A 26,076-nucleotide genomic window follows, 5' to 3' on the forward strand; every position below is an offset into this window, starting at 1 on the left:
CTTGTTTTAGTGTGTTCGGGGGCCCCCGTTCTCACTCGCGTTGCACGGAGATATTTTTCTCTCGTGTTGATGAAATAAGCAACGCGGAGGTCATACGAAGCTTCGGCGGTTTCAGCGCGTCTTTGCTGGGACTGCTCTTTGCTTCGTTTTGTGCGGAAGTGACGTTTTGGGTCACTCCGCGAAGGCATTGCTGGTTTAGTTTTGGGGCTTACGATAGGTTTCCCTCTGTCCCGGTCCCTCGGGTTAAAGACGAAGGGTTTTTTTTTAGGCGGTGGCAAATACCATAGTAAGACCTTTTTCCCCTCATTAGATATTATACTTTTTTCTGGACATTGTTACAAAAGCTCCCTCCACTTCCATACTACAGGTACTAAGTGCAGTTGCCGGAGTGTTACTTTCTCTAGGTTTAACTCCTTACCTTTACGAAGCAAAGCCTGCACATCACATCGGTAAGAGGGGTTTTGTATGTTTTGCAAGGCATGGTCATTGAGGGTTGGTGTTGATCTTACCAGTAGCGATACATGAAGGGATTGTTTTGTTCCCCCTTGTACATAGGTGCAGAAGCGTAAAGAAGGAGGGAGCTGTGTCCTATTCATCACAAAGGGTGGAAGACTTGGTGTCTCCTCAACATTACCACCCTCTTTTCGGGTCCGTTGGTTCCCTCATAGAGTTTAACCTGTGGGGGTCCAAGGGGCAAGTTAAGGGGATTGGTGCATGCTACGTTCCTGCAGTGCTTGGGCTGGTTGGAGTCTAACAGAATATCAAGCCCACGATATAACAGCACTGCCCGGACTAGCATGGATGAGGATGGCAATCCGTTAGGTGGGGGAACGGGTGGTCCTACAATGCAGGATATTATGGGAGCTGTACATACCCTCCAAGCACAGGTGCAAGAGCTGCAACAGGAGAATGTAGGATTGAAACAGGAGTTGGTGGCGTAAGAGCCCGAGAACAAGCATCGAGCAGGGGAACAGGCCCTGTCATACAGCCTGCTACATTTCAATATACAGGAGGGGCGGGAGCAAGTACTACGAGTGGCAGTAATCCCATAGCAGTAACAGTAACGGCCCCCGTGGCAGTACCCTTGGCCCCCCCTGAGAGATTTACAGGAGAGAGCGATAAATTCGGCACATTTCTGAATCAGTGTCATCTGCACTTTATGTGTAGAACGAATGCCTTTCCCGACGACTCTGCTAAGATTGCTTTTATACTGTCGTACCTGGCTGGCAACGCGGCCCAATGGGCGATTCCTTTGGTAGAAAGCAACGACCGTGTGCTGTACAATTATCAGGCATTTAAGGAATTGTTGCGGGGTCTGTTTGATAAGCACGCGTTTATGCAGGCTAGTGATGCTGAATTGTTGAAACTACGGCAGGGCAGGCAGGACTTATTGTCTTATATAGCCAACTTTAATCGATTAGTAGCCGAGACGCATTGGCCAACCGAGAAAAGGACGTCCCTGTTTTATCAGGGACTTTGTGAGGAATTGCTATGTTGTGGCAGCGGAACAGATCAACCCCTTGTCTTGTGCCATGATTGAAAAGAGTGTTATTCCTCCCCAGTACTCAGTTTATGGGGATGTGTTTGATACGGTGTGTGCCCAAGGCCTTCCACCGCATAGGTCGTATGACTGTAAGATCGATCTAATACCAGGAGCACCATTGCCGTGCAGTCGGGTTTACGCATTGTCTGAGCCTGAGGAGGCCCATTTGAAATCGTATATAGATGAGATGTTGCTTTTGGGTTACATTCGTCCTTCCTCCTCGCCAGTGTCATCGGCTATATTTTTCATACCGAAGAAGGAGGGGTCTTTGAGGGCATGCGTTGACTACAGAACGTTGAACTCGGCCACCATCAAAAACCGGTACCCTCTTCTGCTCATCTCCGTGTTGTTAGACCAGCTCCGCAAGGCGACGGTATTTACCAAGTTAGACCTGCGGGGCGCATACCATCTCATACGGGTCCGGCCAGGAGATGAGTGGAAGACGGCTTTTAAAACAAAGTACGGACTGTTTGAGTACACAGTAATGCCGTTTGGCTTGTGTAATGCGCCAGCGGCATTTCAGTTCTTTATCAACGAAGTCCTAGGCCAGTATCTGGATCAGACAGTCATAGTATACTTGGATGACATACTAATATATTCAGAGAAAGGGCTCGACCACACCAAGCATGTGTTACAGGTCTTGCAGACTTTGCAGGAACATCATTTATATGCTAAGTTGGAGAAGTGCCAGTTTAGTACTCCCGAAGTAGAGTTTTTGGGGTTTGTAATATCTGCAGCAGGCATCCGAATGGACCCGAAAAAGATTCAGGCTATAGAGACCTGGCCAGTACCAACAAATGTGAAGCAAATACAGGTGCTTCTAGGTTTCGCCAATTTTTATCGGCGATTTATACAGCATTTCTCTGACATTGTGGCTCCGATGACTCGCCTTTTGAGGAAGGACGTCCTTTTTGATTGGTCAAGTGAGACTCAGGAGGCTTTTCGTACGTTGCTAAGACAGTTCGTGTCTGCACCGGTATTGGTGCATCCTGACCCTGCCATGCCGTATTTTGTAGAAACCGATGCTTCTTCGTGTGCTGTAGGTGGGGTATTGTCACAGCGGGATGAAGCCACTGGTCACATGCATCCAATTGCGTTCTTTTCTAAAACCTTGTTGCCAGCGGAACGTAATTATACTGTGGCAGAACGAGAGCTGCTAGCGATCAAACTGGCGTTTGAGGAATGGCGACATTATTTATGGGGTGTCAGACATGTCATCACCATCTACACCGATCATAAGAACCTAGAATTCTTTCGTTCTGCCAGGGCCTTGACTCCTCGCCAGATGAGATGGGTTCTATTCTTTAATGAATATGACTTCATCATAACGTACAGGCCTGCAGCCCAACAGGCGAAATCTGATGCTCTTTCCCGAATACATGTGGAGGCAAAGGAAGAAGGTGTAGTGAAGGAGAACAGGGCGATGATAGCGGGGGAAAGGATAATAGGGGCTTTGGTTGTGGAAGACTTTCCTGCCCTCGTGAAAGAACGGTTGAACCAAGTAGATCTGGCGCCTTGGTTGTCTATACCCCAGATATCTATGAAAGATGGGCTTTTGTATAATGAGAATAGGTTGTTTGTTCCACCTGTGCTGAGAGAAGAGGTATTGGAGTGGTGTCATTCCTCTGCCTTGGCCGCCCATCCAGGAATAAGGAAGACCAAGGAGAAGTGTATGAGGTGGTTCTGGTGGGAGTCCATGACTAGGGATGTTCAGGGATATGTGAGTGCTTGCCCTGTGTGTGCGATCAGCAAGCCCTCGCATTGTAAACCCTCAGGACTCTTACAGCCGTTGGAGGTACCACCTGGTCCATGGCATACTTTAAGTATGGATTTTGTAACAGATCTACCCTTAGTTGCTGGTTGCACCGCCATATTGGTGGTGGTAGGTTTATTTACCAAAATGGCCCACTTCATACCGCTTCCTAAAATCCCTTCTGCGAAGGAGATGGCGGTGGTGTTTATGTCTTCGGTTGTGCGGTTACATGGGTTGCCGGTGGTGATTGTATCGGACAGGGGGGCGCAGTTCGTCTCACACTTTTGGACTGAACTGTGTCAGGTGCTTAAAACCGAGATACGTTTATCCTCGGCTTACCATCCTCAGTCCGACGGTCAGACTGAGCGCACTAATCAGACGATGGAACAATACCTACGGTGTCTGATAGCTTCCTTGTCCTGTGATTGGGTAACTGCTCTGCCCATTGCGGAATTCGCTTATAACAACAGTGTGCATTCCGCCTTGGGCATGACACCCTTTTACTGTTCACTTGGGTATCATCCTAGAGCAGTAGCTATACAGCCCACGGGTCGCGTGCCAGCCATCGATGACGTGTGTGAGCAATTGAGAGGCATATGGGAGTTAGCCAGGGACAGCCTCATAGAAGCAAAGGGGGCGAAGAAAGCACAGGCGGATAAGCATCGAGTCGATGCTCCGGCATACAAGATAGGGGATCTTGTATGGCTGTCTTCACACAACCTGAGATTGCAGGGATCTCGTAAATTGCAGCCCCGATTCGTGGGCCCTTTTTCCATACTACAGGTTGTTAACCCCGTAGCAATGAAGCTCAGTTTACCACAAGAATATAGGGTACACCCCGTTTTTCATACCTCCTTGCTTAAACCCTACATACCATCAGTCCAAGTCTTACCGCCTCCACCTCCTGTTTTGGTGGATGGGCAGGAGGAATTCGTAGTTCAGGCTATTCTAGATTCGAAGCGGGTCAGAGGGCGCCTTTTGTACCTGGTGGATTGGAAAGGGTACACTAAGGAGGACAGGACATGGGAACCAGCAGGGGGGGTGCACGCCCCGCGATTGGTTAGATTGTTCCACAGACAACACCCCTCGAAGCCCCGACCTGTGGGGAGGATCATTGGGGGGGGGTACTGTTAGGAATCGGGTTAGTCCCTTTTTTATGATCATGCCTTGACATCACATGACAAAGGAAGTAGGATAAAAGGTGGTCCTACCTTTACTTCGATGCTTGATATTGCCAGTGTTTGGATTCCTACCCTGGTTGTTGGCTGCTGTTTGTTGCTGTGCTGAGACATTTCCTGCGATTTCGAAGTCCCTTTTTTGCCTTACTTTTACTCACGGGCTCGTGAGAAGGGTTTGCTTTTCCCTTTCCCCTCGTTTCTCCTATTAGTCAGTTAGGCTGTGTTGGGTTCCCGGGTTTCCCTTCCCTCATCCCTGTTCCTTTTTTTTGCCCCAGCAATTTTTCCCTTGTTTTAGTGTGTTCGGGGGCCCCCGTTCTCACTCGCGTTGCACGGAGATATTTTTCTCTCGTGTTGATGAAAGAAGCAACACGGAGGTCATACGAAGCTTCGGCGGTTTCAGCGCGTCTTTGCTGGGACTGCTCTTTGCTTCGTTTTGTGCGGAAGTGACGTTTTGGGTCACTCCGCGAAGGCATTGCTGGTTTAGTTTTGGGGCTTACGATAGGTTTCCCTCTGTCCCGGTCCCTCGGGTTAAAGACGAAGGTTTTTTTTTTAGGCGGTGGCAAATACCATAGTAAGACCTTTTTCCCCTCATTAGATATTATACTTTTTTCTGGACATTGTTACAAAAGCTCCCTCCACTTCCATACTACCGGTACTAAGTGCAGTTGCCGGAGTGTTACTTTCTCTAGGTTTAACTCCTTACCTTTACGAAGCAAAGCCTGCACATCACATCGGTAAGAGGGGTTTTGTATGTTTTGCAAGGCATGGTCATTGAGGGTTGGTGTTGATCTTACCAGTAGCGATACATGAAGGGATTGTTTTGTTCCCCCTTGTACATAGGTGCAGAAGCGTAAAGAAGGAGGGAGCTGTGTCCTATTCATCACAAAGGGTGGAAGACTTGGTGTCTCCTCAACATTACCACCCTCTTTTCGGGTCCGTTGGTTCCCTCATAGAGTTTAACCTGTGGGGGTCCAAGGGGCAAGTTAAGGGGATTGGTGCATGCTACGTTCCTGCAGTGCTTGGGCTGGTTGGAGTCTAACACGTAGTAGTAAAATTAGGTTTTAGGTGATCCAAGGAGGGACAGAGGAGGGAAGAGTCTAGAAAGGATTATTTTGGAGATCACTATAGTAGAATGTGATTTGGGATAAGTCAGAGAGTAGAGGTAGAGGCTATATTGAGAGAGGTATAGAATTCTAAATTACATTCCAGACTGGACCTATTTGTTTGTTCTACGTCCCTCCATCATGACCTCCATTCACAATAATCCCTGAGTGTTTTCTGATCAAACTCTTGAGGTATGATAGTAGTCTGGGGTGCTCAACCCCCACCGATTCCCACTTAGAAACTGTCAGTTATGATGTTAGATGACCCAGTGTTCCGCCAACAGTGTTTGAACACATTGAAACCTTTTTTGAAGAGAATGCAAGAACCTCCTCCCCACCTTTGGTGGAGTGAGAAACATTTAAGATGTTCACAAGGGGTTTTGCTTTAAAATCCCAGATGGGTGCCGGCAGTGTGCTTATGTGAGATATCCAACAAGTCGAGCAACCCTGGCGGAGCTCGAATGAGCAGTGGTGCTCTCCTCTGACACAGTGGGTGAGCTGCACAAAGCACGAGCTAAGTACTTTGACACTGTTTAACTACTTCAAGATTGTGCTGCCTACCTGGCTAGAACCCGCGATGAGGGAGACAAGTCTAGGTGCTTAAGGGCCTTACACCTATCAACGCCACTTTTTACAGTTAGTTCAGGGACTTATAAGCTGTTCCACTGCTACAGTCTGAGTGTCGGTTGAACCATTTTGTTGCCCAACTTCCATTTCATTGTTTAACCCCAGAGGCCTGAATGTCTCTTGACATGCCCATTAAGGCACCTGAGATTCTCTTGACTCTGAAAGCTGTGCCTCGAGGGAAGATCCCAGGTACAGATGGCCTACCGGCTAAATTGTGTACAGTTTGCCCAGCAATTGGCACCACAATTACTGATATTATATTGGGCCATGTTTTCTAAAGGTTCCCTTCCCTCAACCCTTAGTACCGCATTCATCTCCACATTATTAAAACACCACAAGGATCCAACAGACTTGAGGCTGTATGGTCCGTACTCTATTTTAAATATAGACTGTAACAATGTAACCATATTTCTTATATGTCTATTGTTGCCGAAACTGCTGGACTTAATTCACAATGATCATGCGGGCTTTATATTAGGTCGAAACACCTATTTTTTTTATAACAATTCTTTTTATTAAAGCAAGCATCAGTAAAGGACACAGTACAGAAGAGTCTTGTCATAGCCAATATAACACCTTCGGGGGTACAGGAATCAAGAATACATACATGTCAGAAACCATTACGGGGATGGGGGTTCATCAAAAAAAGCATCTCTGGGTGGCACACAGATCTCACCTCTATATTTATTCCAAGGTCCCCATATTGAAGCCCACTATTGAGGGTGGCCTCTTGCCATGAAAACAGTCTTCTCTTGGAACATACACCAATCTAAGTTATTTCTCCAGGTCTCAAGGGTGGGAGGCTGCTTGGACCCCCACTGCTGGGCAATATTCCTTTTCTCTATAATGAAGCTTAATGTGGCCCACTGTGTCTGTGCAGCTTTAAAGTCAGTAGGTTCCCATATGCTAAGGAGGCATCTCCTCGCCTCTGGCAGCAAGGAGACCCTCAAGACCTCCTGTAAAGTGTTATGAACCTTACGCCAGTACTCAGTAATATATTGACACTCCCAGATGATATGGAGGAACGTACCCACAAGACCACATTTCCGTCTCCACAATCCATCATCAGACAAACCCATCTGTACAAGGCGGGCCCCGTGACATAGACCCTATGTAGTTTTTTTAACTGAACGAGGCGCAGACATGCAGGAATGGCAACCACTTTAGGAGAGGACACAGCCGACAGCCAGTCCTCGTCATCCACTTCTATTCCGTCTTGCACCCACTTATCCCTCAACTCCCGAAGTAGATCCGCCCTGTGATTAATTAATTTCTTATAGATCAGGGAGATAGTTTTTTCGGGGAGGTGACCATCTAAAATCCTATCCTCGAGAGGCGAGGCCTCCGGAAGGTCTGCGTCCACCGGCAGGGCCCCCTGTAGAGAGTGTTGAATTTGTGCTTAGCGAAAATACTCGGATCTCGTCAGCTCAAATTCAGCCTGCATTCCCTCGAATTATTTAATCCTCCCCATGCCCCAGATGTCTTTAATGGTGGAGATCCCTATCAGGTCCCACTTATCAAACCCTCTCGTCTTCCAAAGCCTACCCAGCCGCTCCGAATCAAAAAGAGGGGTAGCTAGTGTCAGTATGCCCCTCAATCCCAAAGAACTCGTAGCATCATGCCAGATCCGAACAGCATGTTTAGTCGGCCCGTCAAGTCCAACTTCGTTAGCTTAGAGTACAAAACCCTATTATAACTGCCTCCAGGGAGGAGACATTTATCCATGGCATAGCCGGGATCTGCGACAGGGCCATATGTTCCATGATTGATCGCGGCCAGCTGGGAAGCCCAATAGTACCGTTTAATGTCTGAGTGGGCAATGCCTCCATCATACCAGGAGAGCTTCAGCTTAGCCAAAGCAACACGAGGTCTGCCCTCCCATAGAAGACTACGCTGCAACCCTTCCACCTCACGGAGAAACACCTCTTTAAGCTTTCAGAGGGTGTGGCGTATTAACAGTAAATCGGAAGCTTCCTCTCCCAATGCTGTGTCCATTTCATTTGATTTGGAGAAAACACTTGATTCCCTGCACAGGGACTATATGCACAAAGTGCTGGGTTTACTCGGAGTAGGTCAGTACTGGCGGAAATGTATACAAATCCTTATACTCTGCCCCTTTCAGCTCAGGTTAAAATTAGGAAGGGTACCTCAACACCATGGCCTGCATGTAGAGGCATCAGACACTGTTGTCCCCTGGGGTCGAGCAGAAAGTCTCTTGCTTCACAGGCAAGAGCAAGCAGGTCTCAGGAAATATGCTTTTGCCCAGACCTGGGATTTGATCCTGGAGAAATTCAAGGCTGTTGCCAAAGATGATACTCAACCATCTTGACGCCCCCCTGACACGTTAGTAACACATTGTTATCTAAAAGTCAGAAGCAACGTCAAAGGTTTGGGAAGTAATGCAGGGATGTGAGATTCAGTTGTTTTGTGAGGTTGGGCCCAGAGTGGGCCGATAAGTCGCAATTTACATTTAAATTTACATGTATGACTCAGACAATGGCGGGGGGGAGTGTGGGTGAGTTATTATCTTGTTGTTTTGTTTAGAAAGTTAGGTTTTAAAGATCAAAATGTAAATGTACATAGCAAAAATTATTATTCAAGGCTTGAATAATATGTAGGAGTTGTGCACTATATGTTTTGTCATGCTCTGAACCTGTCTCTGTATCTGTGCCATTGCTTTAGACATCAATATAAACAGTCTAAAAAATCACAGGGAAAATAAGGAAATGTTACACATAAGGAAAATAAAAACGTGGCAGCTATGGGGCATACCTGCTCTGCATTTAACAGATGTTACTGCCCCTACTGAATTCAATACTATCAAATATATTATAGTAGGTCCCAGATATAAAGAGAAAGTGCTCATTAACAAAGCTTTGACTTTAATAAACTCTTTGGTAAGTGTCTCATCCTTCCTGTCACTAGAAATGCTTTTGCTCTTTGCAACAGTACTGAAGCCTTTCAGAGAAAAAAATATCTTTAGATGAATTGTTAATTTAACTCAACAAAACTTTCCACTTCTTGAAGTTATCCCACTGTGGATGCCATGTAGCTGTAAGGGTAAAGGCTATCTGTGAACCCTGTAGAGACAGACGGTGAAAACAGTGGGTGATAATTACAACAAAATGTCGGAATGCATTGTTACGCCAACACTGCATTTTTAAAAGCAAGAATGCACCGTATTTACAAAAATATCCTAGTGTTTCCCACAACGCTGGTGCTAATAAAGCTGCAGGGGCTATTGCTTTAGTGCAGGAAGGCACAATTTTGAAAGGCAATTTGCTCTTTCTATGTGTTATTCTGCAGCACACATGGAATGAGCAAAAAACAAGGAGACATTAATAATTTCTCCTCATATCACCAGGCTAAGACCAGGTATTACCTGGGTTTAGATTTTGATGCTGCCTCAGCCTTGTAAATATGGGGTAGCGTCAAAAAGCAATGGGTGTTGCAGCAGAATGCCCACAGTAACACCCATTGCACATCCCTTTCATGCTAAGTGAAGCATGAAAGGGGCCTTACTTACAAGGTGGAGTTAAGGGGAGAGGAGTTGGCCTAACAGCTATGGCGGTCCACCTTGAGTCTGGGGAACTGGGTTCCAGTCTCGGCAATGACGCTGAACATTCTGTGATTTGGGACAAATCACTTAATCTCCCTATGCCTAACAAAAATGAATGTGTCCTCATGTAATGCAACTGGTGCTATGTAAAGCGCTCTGATACCCGATTTGGGTCAAGTTTGCGCTATATAAAACTCTGTAAAAAAAAAGCCATTTAAGTGGCTTAAAGCCGCTTTGTAAATAAGGAGAAGGAGATATCGCCACCAGAATGTTGCTAAAAGTGACGTTCTGGTGGTGATATGCGCCTGTGTTTCTTCTGCTTCCCAACCACACTGTAAACTCATGTTTCAAAATAAAGTCAATTGTGTGTCTTTTGCTTTCTTGCTCAAATTAAAGATAGAGCATTAACATTTGATGAATATTGGGATAAATAGATAGCAATCTAGTGGCTGAATTGCACAGTGTGAAGCCTGAAAAACTGGTTATCAATCATGGCTTCCCAGCTTGACCAATTTGTGTTACCCTAGGCCAATAGTCTTCAAACTTTATAACCCTAACCTCGTCTGTGCAAACCGTTTTTGCATTGGGCCTCCCCGCAAGCTTCAGTGTGTGTGGAGTTACATTTTTGGTAGCACATATGTATAAATGGGGGGAGGGGGAGGTTCTGTCTACTGTATTGCACAGTGGGGATTGTACTGAGACATGAGGGGTATAGGAGTGAGTCTGTGCTCTTTTCACCTCTTTTATGATTTCTGCAGTCCTTTCTCACTGCTGACTCTTGCAATATTTCTGCCAACTCTGTGCAGTATCCTGCCTACACTCCTACACTTCATCTCCTGCAGCTTTCCCTCCCTACCTCGAGCCATTTTTCTAACCCTGCAGAATCCTGCAACACACCCTCCCCCATGACATACTGCTCAACTCACCCTCATCAAAGCATGTCTTTTGCAAGGGCTAATTTTAACCTTGAAACAACCAAAATATGTTGTATTAATCTGAATGGGATAATCCATCCTAAAAACCTTCCTCAACCCAAAAAAATGCTTTATCAACATCGATATTGATGGAATCTCCCTGCAAAACCTCTCAGACTCGCCAAACTCAGAGATGTATAAGGTTACGAGGTATGCTCCAAGATCCTGCAGCACTGACTGCTATATGTATCAAGCTATATAGCATTCGCAAAGGCCGAAATTCTGCGAATTTCGGCCTTTGCGAATGCTAAATAGACAAATGGAATGTATCAAACAAGTTTGATGCAAAATAAGGATTAGCAAAATTTGCTAATCCTTATTTTGCGATTGCACTTAAGGAATTGCAAATTTTGCGATTCCTTAAATGCAATGTATCAAACAAATATTATGGAAAAAATGCCATTAAGAATTAGCAAATTACCACCAACTTCTAGTTGGTGGTAATTTGCGAATTCTTATCAAAAAGCTTTTTTGAAAAAAAAACACAGGTGCCATATGACGCCCATACATGCCCTTAGGGCATGTATGTGCGCCATATGCCCCCAAATGTCTTTTTCAGGGGTGCAGCAGGGTGTTCTTGAGACACCCCTGCACCCTTGAAAAAATTCCTAATTTGCGATTAGCTAATTGCTAATGCAAATTGCACTTTCATTCCTATGGGCCTCCTGGCCCATGGAAATGAATGGGTAATTTGCGATTAGCAAATTGCTAATCGCAAATTAGGAATGCTAAGGAATCGCTATTGAAAAGCGATTTTGTACATACATACCATTTTGCATTTCCTAAATAGCGATTCCTTAAAATTCGCTATTTAGGAAATGCAAAATGGTTTGTTGATACATATAGCGGTTAGTCCTTTCATGCTCCTACAGCTTCTTTGCCCCATGCTCCCTCGGTCCATGTTCTAGCGGACCCCTCTTCCACCAAGATTTTGGAACTCTCTCTTGCTACTGAATCACGCACTTCACAATCCCTCCATGCTCTCCACCTACAGAACAAGGACATATCCATCAAATTACAATACCCCCCACTTTGAACCTAATCTTTTACAGTTACATCCTTCCATTCACACAATCATCATCTATGAATGCAGCCACACATATATCCATCTACCATCAATCCATCCTTTGAATTACACATCCATTAATAAAGCCTTTCATCCATAATTAATCCTTTTTGCCATTCCTCCATCCAATCACATTACCGTTTACTCTGTCATCCTTTCACCTGCCCATTGAGCCCCGCATCCACTCATTCATCCACCCACCTATCATTTTTCCTACCTTTTTTTCACGCTTCCTTATTTTCACCTTTCCTTCCATTCAGCCTTCCAGCCTTCTTTCCCTTTTCTATCAACCCATGTTTCTTTCTTTCTTTCTTACAGTGTTATTAATGACCTTTTGTCTGCAGAGGTGCAGGCAAAAGGGGCCTATAAAAAACGTCATCTCCACTGTAGCTGTTAAAGCAAGGTGGTTCGGGACTTCCTTGCTACAGAATTTACCACTACATTTGCACTAGCTCCTGCAGGGCCCCCTTCTTCGCAGTGCCCCATCCCTTAAGGTTCCTAAAGCTCTTCCTTCCTGCCCTGCCTGCTCCCTATGCGTTCCATTCTGCTCATTCCCACCAGCCCCCACAATGTTCCTTTACTCCAGAACACTGCACAACCCTAACCATGGGCGTTTTCCCTGCTACAACCACAACTGCACGCCCCCAAAAAAAGAACAACACTAACCCACAAAATGACACTGATAAACATATCAACATCACTGTGTAGTCTTTTTTCCTTAGGCAGTGATGCTAATTTGCATGTCCATTGTTGTTTATTAGAAAAGGAGAGCCATGATCCAATGTCTTTGATGTAGTTGCACACCCTACTTCAGACGAAGTTAGGCCCTCCAAGGGGGCGGCGGTGCCTCATAGTTAGGAGACCTATGCGAAGCATGTTTCTCAGCCCTGAAGCATGCGACTAGATTATGACACACTAGAGCTGCAGTTAAGCATTACTCTTCTCTAGTATTCACTCACGCACTGCGCATTACATCATACTTCCCATAACCCACCCCTGACACCTCCCCACATATCACGTTGTTCCTTTTCAGGGTTTGCTCCGGAAACACGAGGGTCCTAGTCCATATAACATCAATATGCTGGATCTCCCCTTTGATAAATAAAAAGTGGCAGGCATTAATAAAAATCACATTTCCTCAATTAGTCGGCGAGGTCCTCGCACTTGTCTGCTGGCTTGGGTATTCTGACGTAATCGAGGTACACCCTGATCGGGCAACAGGGACACAGGCTCAGGCGCTTGAGCCAGACCTACAGGTGGGTCACCTCAATCATGGTTTCAAGAGTCGATAAGTGTTGACATGGATGTTTAAAGATGGATGTGTCCAAAGTGAGGGATTTTCCAGGGCAATGTGCTGTCACTGTGTGTCCCTTGAACACCACAACCTGCAGTGGGTCAGGGGCATAAAGGGTGCCTAGAGGAATAAAGAAAAATGTTTGCAGGCCCACACCACTTCCAGACTCTCCTTCTCCAGCTAAGTGTAGATATGTTCTGTTTCAGACAGGCTTTGACAGGCATAGGCCCCAATATGTCTCTGAGCATTCGAGAGGCAGTTGTGATGAGCAAGAATCGCACCCAGCCCCACCAGGCTTGAATCAACTGTTATTTTGGTATGTAATTTGGAGTTAAAGTAGGCCATTTCAGTTGCATTCTCTATCGCATTTTTTTTTACGAAGTTTTATATAGCGCAAACTTGACCCGAAGGTATTGGGTCTCAGAGCGCTTTACACAAGCACCAGTTGCATTACATGAGGACACATTAATTTTATTTTTGTAAGGCACGGGGAGATTAAGTGTTCTCGAACCCGCTCCCCCAGATTCAAGATCAACCACCCTAGCCATTAGGCCAACTCCGCTCCCCAATGTTTTATTTCTTTGAAACTCTAGTCACCTTCAGGAGGCCACTGAAACGGGACATTTTGCTTTGTCAGGTCTCTGAAATGGACACTCACTGTAGCAAAGTTACGAATGTATCTTTAGCAGTAGCTGACCATACCTAGAAAGGATCCAGCATGGCAGCATCCTGGAGAGGGGAAGCTAGGGGGGGGGAGTGAATGACAGTGCTTGCATCTTGTCGGGGTCTGGAGTCATTCCTCTATCAGAGAATATGTGCCCAAAAACGTAAGTTTGGCTTTGTGAAACACATGTTGCTGCATTTAGAGTGAGACCTGCATCAACAAGTTGCTGGCACACTTGTATAAGGGCTTTGTCATGTTCTTTCTGTGCTTTCCCAAAAACCAGTATGTCGTCACTGTAATTGAAAACATGGTTGGATTATTCAGCTCATTAAATTGTAAAATATCTTAGAAGATACTCCACAACTCATTCTCTTATATCTGAACAAACCAAGTTGAAGTTAGAAGTTGAAGTTAAGGGAATTTATAGAGCGCACTTGTTGGACCTGGGGTAACCAGTCCACATAGGGTAGCCTGGCACAGAGTAGGAAGACCAATCCCAGAAGCTAACGTGTTTTGCTTGCGTCACACTTAACCCGTTAATGCAGCGCCCATCCACTAAAAGAAGACACCACACCTTTTTGGAAAAATAGATGCACTTTATAAAAATAATCTTTGGTTATGTTTCCTTTCAATTATGTTGTCATCTACATCACAATCCAGTAAATCAAGGTTTTAGACATTACCATTGGTTCACTTGTAAAAACATGTCAGGACATGAGATTTCATTACTTGAGCAAACCTTATTTAGTCATAGCATTAATAAGCAGGAAAATTGTGAAAAATCCTTCTCAATCAAGGACTCATTCCCATATCACAGTAATAGAGATAGGCTGTATAGGCAGCTCTGTAGCAATTCACAGTACAGAATCAAGCAGCTGAATGTATTAATAACAAGCAGATGAATGCCTAGGAGGAAAAGGCATGCCAATTCATTAACTCATATAAGCATTAAGTTATCACTCGCTTAATGAAGGCAATTCGGAATTAATTCAGCCATGTAGTGTGATTTACACTTTTAAACAAGTATAGCTTTACCCTAATTTGAGCCACCCCACATGCCCTCAGCTTGCTGTCTCGCCATGCGCTAACTCTAGGACAGCTGCAGACAACCAGTATCAGTCTCTCGGCATGTAGATCCCTCATAACAATCGAATCCCTGCAGTGTAACCCTGCTGGTCTCTTTTCCCTGGGCCCACCAGTCACTCTCTCTCCTTCCGGGGCCAAAGGGTCTGTTCAGTGAAGGTCCGGCCGAGGACTCTGTGTGCTGTGCTTCCCCTCCCACTGAGCCCAACACTCCGCTTACTTCAACTGCGAGATTCTGACAGACGAACAGCCGATCCCAGCAATCCGAGGGATCAGGGTTCTTCAATGACGGCTGTCACCTGAATCAATGGGGGCAAGTCGCGGTCTGTTTACAGCCTCTCCGGCTGTCTCCGCGTAATTCCCTCACACGCCCACACCAGAGGTTAACTCCTCCCTTGGCCTCCTCCAACCCCGCCTCACACCTTCCGGCGCACTCTTTCAATGCCGGGAGGGGGCTCTATTCCGGCCTCTGTAACCTGGCAACCAGACCTGAGGCAGCGCTCACTCTCTGTCAACGTCGGTTCCCGGATCCTTCACAGCAAGGGGAACCAGCGCACAAATGACACCCACAGTGCGCACTCCTCAGAGGCACGAACCAGGCTGGCAGTGGTGAGTTCAAGGAGACGTAGAGAGCGCGAGGGCTCCAAGCGTCAGCAAGGGTGAAGGCGGTATGGTGGAAGTCTTGGTCCCATATGGAGGGGGGGGAAAGGGGCAAATTCAGGCTAGTCTCTCGGACGCTGTGGGGAATCTCACTGCTCGGTCACTAAAGACTACCAGTAAGAGAGTTGACCCCACGGGAGTTCTTGTCTTCTTGGCAGTAATCCCCGATATAGGACAGTCCCTGCCACTCTTACTTGTAGGTTCTACCGGTCTTGTCCAGCGTTACTGGCTGGAGGAAAGGACACTCTCCACCGGTACCTCACAAAAGGCGTAAGGAGTCAGCTTCGCCGGGTCAGATCTACGGAGGAGGGGAGGCGTCAATCGGTGAAGGGAAAGCAGCCCCCAGAGGCTGTCAGATCTTCTTCCGCGCGCCCACCTCCTCACACCTCAGCCTGGACTCCAGCTCGCTCTTGACTCGTGTGTCTCCTTCCTTCGCTCTCTCCCCACAAAATGGCCACCCAACATTCCATTACTTATAGCCCAGGTCCAGAGGGTCTAGAGTGGACCAGAAGGTTCTGGAACTCCTCATATTACCCAATGGCACCAGGTTCTAAAGTAACAGTTGTGGCAGTTGTAAGCCACCATTTTGTGGGTCTTGTAAATTCAGTCAGAAAGGCATCCAGGGCTCAGGAACCTTATAGGGTCAAGGAGTACCTAACCCCTAGGACAACACATAAAAAGTCAAGTGGACATTAAAAAAACAAAGGCTAGGAGGCAAAAAGGGAACAAAAACAAATAAATGACAGGAGGGAACACCCAAAGGGCAGACAGGTCTAACACGCGTCCCCCCCAGCTGAAAGTGGGGAGAGCTACCCAACCCCTTGGGAGTCCTCATCACTAAGGCGGAAATACCTAGAGAGACCGTCTGCATTGGCGTGGTCCACTCCAGGCCGATGTTCGACCCGGAAGTCCATTCCCTGTAGGGAGATGGACCATCTCAACAGCTTGGGATTCTCCTCCTTCATTTGCATCAGCCAACGAAGGGGTCGATGGTCGGTCTGAACCAGGAAGTGCGAGCCAAACAGGTATGGCTGCAACTTCTTCAGAGCCCATACCACTGCAAAAGCTTCCCGCTCAATTGCACTCCACTTCTGTTCCCGGGGAAGCAGTCTCCTAGACAGAAAGACAACAGGTTGATCCAGACCCTCTTCGTTGAGTTGCGATAACACTGCCCCAATACCATGCTCTGATGCATCTGTCTGGACAATGAACTCCTTGGAGAAATCTGGGGCCCTCAAGACCGGTGCTGCACACATTGCCTGTTTCAACTTTTCAAAGGCTTGCTGACAAGCCTCCGTCCAGACTACCCGTCGAGGTTGTTTCTTAGATGTGAGCTCAGTGAGGGGCGCTACAATAGTGCCATACCCCTTCACAAAGCGATGGTAGTAACCTGTGAGGCCCAGGAAAGCTCGGACCTCAGTTTGGGTCTTGGGGGGCTCCCAGGCCATGATTGCCTCAATCTTTGCCTGGAGGGGCTGCACTGCTCCCCTGCCCACCAAGTGGCCTAGGTACACAACCGACCCCTGCCCGATCTGACATTTACTGGCCTTGATTGTCAAGCCAGCCTGTTTCAGGGCCTGGAGAACAGCTTGTAATTGACACAAATGGTCCTCCCAACTGCTGCTGAAGACGGCAATGTCATCCAGATAAGCAGCGGAGAAAGCCTCCAATCCAGAGAGGACCTGGTTCACCAGCCGCTGAAAAGTGGCAGGGGCGTTCTTGAGCCCAAAGGGCATCACCCAGAACTGGTAGTGGCCATCAGGCGTGGAGAAGGCTGACCTTTCCTTTGTTCCATCTGTAAGGGAGATCTGCCAGTACCCTGAAGTAAGGTCAAATGTACTCAAGTATTGGGTAGCTCCCAGCCGGTCAATCAATTCATCCGCCCTAGGGATCGGATGCGCATCAGTCTTGGTCACTGAGTTCAGTCCCCGGTAATCCACACAGAACCTCAGTTCTGGAGTGGTGCCCGGTGGGGCAGCTTTTGGTACCAGAACCACCGGACTGGACCAGGGGCTACTAGAAGGTTCAATGACTCCTAGCTCCAGCATCTTGGTAACTTCACTGTGGATGCTGGCCTTCACCTTGTCTGATAGCCGGTAGGTCTTAGACTTCACTGGTGGGCTGTATCCTGTGTCCACATCATGGGTACACAGGTGGGTCCTTCCCGGGACAAGGGAGAACAACGAGGAGTACTGCTCCAAGACCTGGCGGCAGTCCTCTCGCTGCTCAGGAGTTAGGGATGGGGAGAGAATCACTCCCTCCACCGACCCATCCTTTTCCTGAGACGAAAAGAGATCAGGGAGAGGCTCGCTTTCCGCTTCCTCTGCTCCATCAGTCACCATCATCAAGATGACCTCGGGCCTCTCATGGTGGGGTTTGAGGCGATTGGCATGCAGCACCCGTAGGGGCTGTCGAGGGCCTTACCCTTCTTCTCCATCACCTCAAATGGGCCTCTCCAGCAATCCTGGAGGGCAATTAGCTCTCCAGGTTCCATCACCCACACTTTCTGGCCAGGCTCCAACTCCACAGGGTGAGCGTTGTGGTCATACCACTCTTTCATCACTGCTTGGCTGGCTTCCAAGTTGTCTGAAGCTTGCTTCCACAACTTAGCCATTTGGCTCCGGAAAGCCAGCATGTAGCTCACCACATCCTGGGGAGGCTTCCTGGGAGACTTTTCCCATCCGTCCTTCACCAGGCTGAGAGGTCCACGCACAGGGTTCCCATACAGTAGTTCGAAGGGGCTGAAGCCCACTCCCTTCTGTGGCACTTCCCTGTAGGAAAACAGCAAACAGAGTAGGAGGATGTCCCATTTCCTCCGCAGGCTCTCAGGCAGACTTCTTATCATGCCTTTCAAGGTCTTGTTGAACCTTTCCACCAGTCCATTGGACTGTGGGTGATATGGAGTGGTAAACCGGTGGGTAACTCCACACTCCTTCCACATAGCCCGCATATATGCTGACATGAAGTTGGTCCCCCAGTCGGACACAACCTCCTTGGGGAAACCCACTCGGGTAAAGATCCCCATCAGGGCCCTAGCCACCACAGGTGCAGTAATGGTCCTCAGAGGAATTGCCTCGGGGTACCGTGTGGCATGATCCACCAGAACCAGGATAAACCTGTGACCAACTGTAGTTGGTGGATCCAATGGCCCCACAATATCGATGCCCACCCTTTCAAAGGGGGTGCTAACGACAGGAAGTGGTTCCAGGGGAGCTTTCAGCTTCACCCCTGTTTTCCCACTGGCTTGGCAGGATACACATGTCCGGCAGTATCTGTCGGATGCCACTTTCATCTGAGGCCAGTAAAAGTGGGGGACAAGCTGGGCAAAGGTCTTGTCCTGTCCTAAGTGTCCTGCCAAGGGAATTTCATGAGCCAGTTCCAAAAGAAAGGCTCGGTGACGTTGAGGGACTACCAAGGCCCGTGATGAACCTGGCAAAGGCACCTTAGGTTCACTGTAGAGGAGTCCGTCCTCCCAGTAAATATGGTAGTTCCCAGCAACGTTCCCTGCTGCCTGGGCTTCGGCCTGTCGCCTCAGTCCCTCAAGGGTAGGGCACTCCCTCTGGCCCTTACAAAACTCCTCCCTGGTAGGCCCTCCTTCCACATGCCACTCAGCAGGGATAGGTAAGTCCTCCAGGGAGACTACTTCCCCCTCCATGGACTCCTGGTCCACCACCGCGGGTGGCCAATCTGTCTCATGGGGCTTGGAAGCCGAAGCAGGCTTCTCCTGTCCTCGGTTCTTTCCCTTCCTGGCAGCGGGCTGGGCCATTGTTCCAGGCTCCAGCCCAGGCGAACTCCCGCTCCGGGTAGTTGCGGACCTTGTGCTAGCACAGGCCCAGTCAGGTGTACCCAGCATCTCCGAATGAGTCCGGTATTCCACCTTCTTCCAAGCATTGTGCTCCATGTCATTTCCCAACAGACAATCGACTGGCACGGTAGGGCTTACGGCAACTCGAAGTGAACCTGCAACCCCTTCCCACTCAAAGGGAACCTAGGCCACAGGGTAGTGGCCCAATCTGCCGTCAGCCATCGCGGCGGGGTGGAGTACATGTGGAATCACCTGCTCTGGAGACACCAGTTGACTCCTTACCATAGTCATACTGGCTCCCGATCTCCCAGGGACACTAAGGTGACACCCGCCCACTCACCCCCCTTATCTAAGGGCAACTCCTCCCCGAGCACTACACTAGCTACTCCCGGGGCTTTTCCTCCGGTGGGAGGGGGTGGTCTTTTTGGGCATTTGACATCTCCCTTGTAATGTCCAACACCACCACACTCAAAGCAGTGGACAACCCTTGGCTGCTGACTTTGGCCAGGATGAGGGTTTCTGGGTGGGTTAGCCTTAGGGGTGAATCCTGTTCTCTTTCCCTGGAAAATGTTTTGGGGGCCTTTTGAGAACTCCCTCTTTTTATCTCCCCCCTCTTTCTTCTGGGGGCGCCCTGTCCGGTCCTTTGGGAATCCCCTCCAGTCCCCTTTGAGGACACCCGGGTACTTGCCCAGATGTCCGCCTCCTCAGCAAGCTTCCGGGGGTTGGTCAGCTTGCTGTCCACCAGGTGTTGACACAGCTCGGGAAAACATTTCTGAAAACACATTGCTTGGACAATATTGTTGAAAGTTTTCTAAGGGATAGTGAACTGCAGACAGTCCTAAGGCAGACCATGAAAGTATTGCAATATTTGATTAATGTCTCTTCAGAACCTCTGGATTTTAAAATAATTTCTGTGGGAATTGTGCTGTAAAATGTGTCATATGCTGATGTCTTTGGGCATTTTGGTGAGATATGTTCTTTGACTTGCAAAAAACAATAGAATTGTTTATGAACAAAATGTGCCATTTGAACCTATATTTTCAAAATGTTGTAGGGGTAAAGAGCCTCTATTTCTGTAGCCAGACCTAAATATAGGAAGTAGGAGGACTTTGCAATTCCATAACCTAATTGATGACTACCATTGTTTTGTCATGGAACTACTTTACAGCAACAGAATTTAGACTTTCAAAAAAATATTAAAAACCTATATATTTTTAGGCTTTAAGTTTTTTATTTTCGTCACAAAAAGTTAATTTAAGTAATGCGCAAACTGCAACACTATCGGGCTTATTTATAAGAGCCCTGCGTCCCTTTTGCACTACGTAAAATGATAGATGTGTGACACAGGGCTCTCAATCAGATTTATGAAGCCACGAAAAGCCACCCTGTGTGGCTTTGAGTGGCCTCACAAATCTGGAGTAAGGCAACACTGCGATGCCTTACTGTGCACCCGAAAGGGGTTCCATGGGCGTTGTGTTGGGTTTTCCCATGCAACACCCATGCATTTTGAAGCTGCCCCAGATTTGCAAAATCATGTAAACACGGGGAAGCGCCACATCGGTACGCCTCCCGAGGTGAGACATAAGGAGGAGACATAGGTTTATTTCCCCTCGTTTTTTCCTCTTCCCTTAGAGAGAGGAAAACGCCTCTTAGGATTGTTTTTGTGCAGGAATTTGTCCCTTCCTGCACATAAACAATCCTGGATGCAACGGAGGCACCCTTGCACCATGGTGCAAAGGTGCATCTGTAGGCATTAGACTGCAGAAACGGTGTCAGCACACGGAGAAAGGACAGGAATGCTCCATATTGCAAAAATACGATGCCTTCCTGACCTTTCACTTTGGTGTGAGGGCAGCACAGCAAGGTGGGTTGCTATGCTGCTTTATGCCAAAATCCTGGAACTGAGGGTCTAGTTTTCCATTTTCGTAGTCTGAAGAAGCTAGCTTTTTTTCTATTGCCAGGCCCTAATTTCTTACTTTTTATTTACATGTAGATTTAACTATTGAGTATCGAAACAATACCACTTGTTGCAAATGGCAGATCCTGACACTCAAAATCTAGGTCTGAAAACATTTAAGACCATCAATAGAACATAATGTCAAAAATAAAAAAAAACAATCTGTACATTTAATCTTCGTTTCTTTGTTTACAGGCAGAGAGAACTTAGATGTTTCCATAACATGAACAGTGCAGTTGCTATTGCAAAGTCAATGAACACACAAAATCTTATCATTGTGCTGGCATTCACAAACGACTCCTATGGTTTTTACACTCAATGTGTGCACCTAGACTATGCCCAAAATGGCTGCCATGTGTTTGCAAACTAGCTGCAAAATAACCCAAACATCCCTTGTTTAATGGGGTTCTGGGAGTTGTTATTTTTCAAACAAGAAGAATATTTTTTCTGGTGGATACAAAAATAGAAAACATTTTTAATGTGATAATGTACATATCATCACACATGCACTCACGATTTGTTTGTCTTGCAGGCAATTCACAGAAGTTAGCGCAAAAGCGTAGTTGCGAAATTCTTTGGCCCCTACAGACCTGTTCAAATCATAGGAGGAATCCTACAATGACATTTCTGAATGTAAAATAAAGTTTGTGCATCAGCCCCATAAAGATAGGCTCTGACAATCACTTCTCTGTATTAATGCCAGTACTGTCCTACAAAACAACATTTTAGGTAACATTTTATGTCAATATAGAACACAACCTTGAAACTTTTTTCGTTTTACCTTGAGGCAGAAATAATGTAGGAATTCAGCCCACCGAGACAAGAAACTGCCACCGACAAGGGAATAATCCATTTAATAAATCCAAAAACAGTGTCCGCGAAGGTCTGAAAAAATATATATAATTAATTAAGGTACATAAAATTGAGGGCGACAATCAGACCGCATTTGCTTTCATGGTGATTGTTTAAACAGTAGAATTAATATCCTGTGACCTTTTTTTTCCCCAAAGATTATGCATATTCCCGAATGAGACATTGGTAATATTTGGAAGCCCTAAGAGTTATTTGCATTCCTAAAATCCGCTCCTGCAATTTGTAAAACGAACATTTGTTCTCATTCTATAATTTAGACCTTCATTACGAGTGGTCAGAAGTAATCAATTCACCATTTATCTCCCTTTACCAGCTGAATCATTAATAAAAACCAATGCGGTAAATCTGAATTCCTAATTTTTCTATCTGCGGACATTTGGCACTAAAAAGTTGCTGAAAGAGCGTGTCAAATGACACAAACTTAATTAGATACCACTTAACTGACTGCCATGTTCACCAATTCCCACTCCAATTCCCTCATTTCTTAGGGGACAACCAGGGCCTATGACATTCTGAATGCTGAAAATAGTAATTCTTGTGCCACTTGCAAATTCAACACCAAAACTATAGATGTAAAGATTACCGCATTACAATGATCTCAAAATGTTAGTGGCTACATGATTACAAATAGGATCGTGTTCTAACTGGTGTTGAACACTATTTAAGATTGTGCAAATGTATTGAGGTCCTGAAATTATGATGGGCCACTGGAATTATGCGTTGTTGCAAATGCTGTGTTGTCCACATAATTATTGACTTGTCACATATGCCACAAGATCCATCATCTGCTGCATAATCTATAGATTTAACAAATACAAATGTTCCCAGCGCGTATAGGTGAGGAAGTTGAAAAATGTAGACATAAATTAACTTCATGTCAATGTAGAAATGCGCCTCTGCAATAATGTAGAAAATGCGTAAGGAAATAGAAGTTAGACAAAATGTGCTTTTATTAAACGTGCAAAAGTGAAAATGCTGCTTATTTCAACAGAAAGCTCCCATTTCTGTTGTTTATTCACTGCTAGACTACATAATATAACTTTGTTATTTCCTGTCCCTTTAAATAAAATAAATGCCTTTTAGAAAATGCAGATTTAAAGTTAGAATTGAATTGCAGAACTTGTCCTCTTTGTGAAATGTGCTGCTTGCAGCAAACTTTATTTCTTTCCTTCCTCACACTGTATGATTTCATTATTGTTTAGATAGTTTCATCTGCCACATGCTTAAAATAAAAAAGTATAATAGAGAAAGAAAATGTTTGCTATAGATTTGAGTCTCATGATCTAACTAGGAGATGCTAGATATTAATGTTTCATTTAATATCAGCCCACTGTAACACAATAGAACACTGAACAGCTAATAGCATAGGCTTGCAAAGAATCTCATGAGAACCTTCCTAGATGTAACTTTTGTAAAACATTTTAGCAACATTTAGATAACAACATATCGATACGAGCGTTTACCGTGGGAATTGAGGGAGTAGACCATGGACCATCAGAAGATCCCTTTCCATTGGCTCTAGATGATCTAACATTCGGAGTTTGCAACATGTTTTGTACCTTTCCTATATAGTATGTGTTCCTAGTTAGAGAGTTAATGCATTCTATGCAAATTTCTCCAGCAATGCCCTTTAGCACTTGCCTGTGCTACGCTTAATCAAATTGCTGTAAGCTATTGATAACAGTGATTTTCTGATTCCTGATGCTCTTTAGGGGACTTACTCTCAATGCTGATCACAGCCCCTGCTGTGATTGCTTCCTTTAACCTACTGCAACTGTTAGGACACTTGGCTAAAACCAGAGATCCAGGACTTGACCCAGGAAGACTAGGGAACATTGGAGGATGAGAATTATGGCTAGTTATACCATGGAACCAGAATAAACAAGCATTTGCAATGCAATAGGTCTCGCATTAGGAAAGTTTGAGCCATTGGTATTGTGAATTACATTTTTTTTATTTATGTGTTGGTTGTGAAAATAGCTATAGTAATAGCTAAAGTAACAGCTTTGTCATTTACAATGCCAATAGTTTTAACTTTCACAAATGTGACACCTATAGCATTTGTAATGCAATATGTGTTGTATTTTCACGAAAATCCAAGAACAGAAGTGAAATATTAACATTTTTTGTGACATTTATAAGACAGACGTCATTGTTGTTCGTGTACTTTACGCTGGTGTTTGGATTCCTGTAAATCCCCAGTGTTGCAGGGTGTTTAAGAATTTTGTGATCACAGTGGTACTGTATTCCGGGCTACCTTTGATACTTGCACAAGTGCCAACTTGCCCATGTAACGCTTGTTCCTGAGCCTGAGTGTCTAGCACTTATTGCAGGACTATACCTCTAATCATACTCTGTTTTCTCTTATAACTGCACACTTGTCACTTTCATTTCCTCTGGTGCACTTTTGACTACCTCATGTATTTTGTTTGCTCACAATTGTCACTATTACCTTATGTAAGTAACGTATGTTTTTGCAACCTGTTCTTTTGTAATGTTTCTCATTATGTTTCATTTCTGTTCCTGTTGTGAAGCCTCCGACGCCTTCGGGTAAAGTCCGCGCTATATAAAAATGCATAAATACATAAATAAATAAATACCGCCTTCGGGTAAAGTCTGCGCTATATAAAAATGCATAATTAAATAAATAAATAAATACCGCAAAACATCCTCGTTACTCTGCCGGCCTGCGACCAGGAAGTCAGGCAGGCCGGCGCGACAACAGGAAACAGGAAGTAGGAGGGCGGGAGCCTACCCCGCCTCCCACGGAAGAGCCGCGATTGGAGCCGTGTTTGGAGGGGAGCACCAGAGCAGGCAGGAGCCTAGCCTGCGCCCCGGTGCCGAAGGAGGGAAGAAGAGTCCTGCTGCCGGGCCCTGCAGCTGAGGAGAGGAAGCCGGTGAGTGCGTTGCTGAGCTGCGGGCGGGCGGGTGAAGGGGGAAGCATGTACGCGCGCGCGTGCGCGTGCGGGGGGAGGCCTGTGTATGTGTGTGTGTGCGTGCGTGCGTGTGTGTGTGTGTGTGTATGTGTCTTGGAGTGCGTGCGTGTGACTGTGGGGGAGGGGGTGTGTGTGTGTGAGCGAGTGTCTGTCTGCGATGTGTACGGCGCGGGACGCGACGTGCGCGTTCGCGCACACCAATCCAGCTAGAAAAGCTCGCACACCCTCTGGTCCGTCCTTCCCCCCAGAGTGATCGCTATTGGTCTCCAGCTGGATGCATCCTTACGGATGCATTTCCAGCGAGACCCAAAAAGGAAGATGAGGGGATTATTAACAAGAATACCAGGAGGCCTGGAGCCAGAATGGACAGAATCAGAGCAACTAGGACTAGAGGGATAAAGACCAAGATGACCAAGAACAGTCCAAGGAGTGCCAGGGGACTATGACCTTAGGGCTTGCATGTCAATTTACCAAAATGCCACTGGTAGTGGTAGTGTGCTTTTTTCATTAAATAAATTGTCCTTTAGCATCACTATACCTATTTTAGGACACTTTCAATCACCACACCACACAATCCACACAACCACGCTTCACCTTACGGCATTGAAAAAAAGATCTCCGGCAAAGACCCCCTAGTCGGTGCCCATCGGGCATTGCAGCTCCGGCCCGACGAGGAGCATTTCCAAATGACGAAGCATGACACCTCTCGGTTGTGTGTGAGGGCACTTGCTACTATATGGAGCTCTTTTCTCTTTGACCTGGTACTCTCTTTTCTTTGCTGTCGGAGAGGAACTGCACTCCCTCATATAAAATTCACTGTAGGAGCAATTGTGCTGGACCTTTATAAGCTCCTGATTCCTCTTTTTTGAAAGATCAAGTCACAGAGGCCACAGAGATCAAGACCTGGCATACTATGACAAGGAAGACCTGGATGAGGAGAAAAAAGATGACCAGGACAAGGGGGCAGGATGACAGAAGTCAGAATGGCCAAGCCTCGTGGT

At 46.3% G+C, this 26,076-nt stretch overlaps 1 protein-coding gene across 3 annotated transcripts in view; it reads right to left on the bottom strand.

Annotated features, from left to right (window-relative positions):
• The window catches only part of LOC144829100 (Y+L amino acid transporter 2-like), a 715,256-nt gene that overhangs the window by 50,947 nt on the left and 638,233 nt on the right, over positions 1-26,076 (bottom strand). For all 3 annotated transcript variants that reach the window (XM_078687904.1, XM_078687903.1, XM_078687902.1), the window contains exon 6: positions 22,048-22,151. In XM_078687904.1, the coding sequence (XP_078544030.1) occupies positions 22,048-22,151 (104 nt within the window). The remainder of the gene's footprint in view (positions 1-22,047; positions 22,152-26,076) is intronic.

Source organism: Lissotriton helveticus, chromosome 4_1, assembly GCF_964261635.1.
Source record: "Lissotriton helveticus chromosome 4_1, aLisHel1.1, whole genome shotgun sequence".
Taxonomy (NCBI): Eukaryota; Metazoa; Chordata; class Amphibia; order Caudata; family Salamandridae; genus Lissotriton; species Lissotriton helveticus.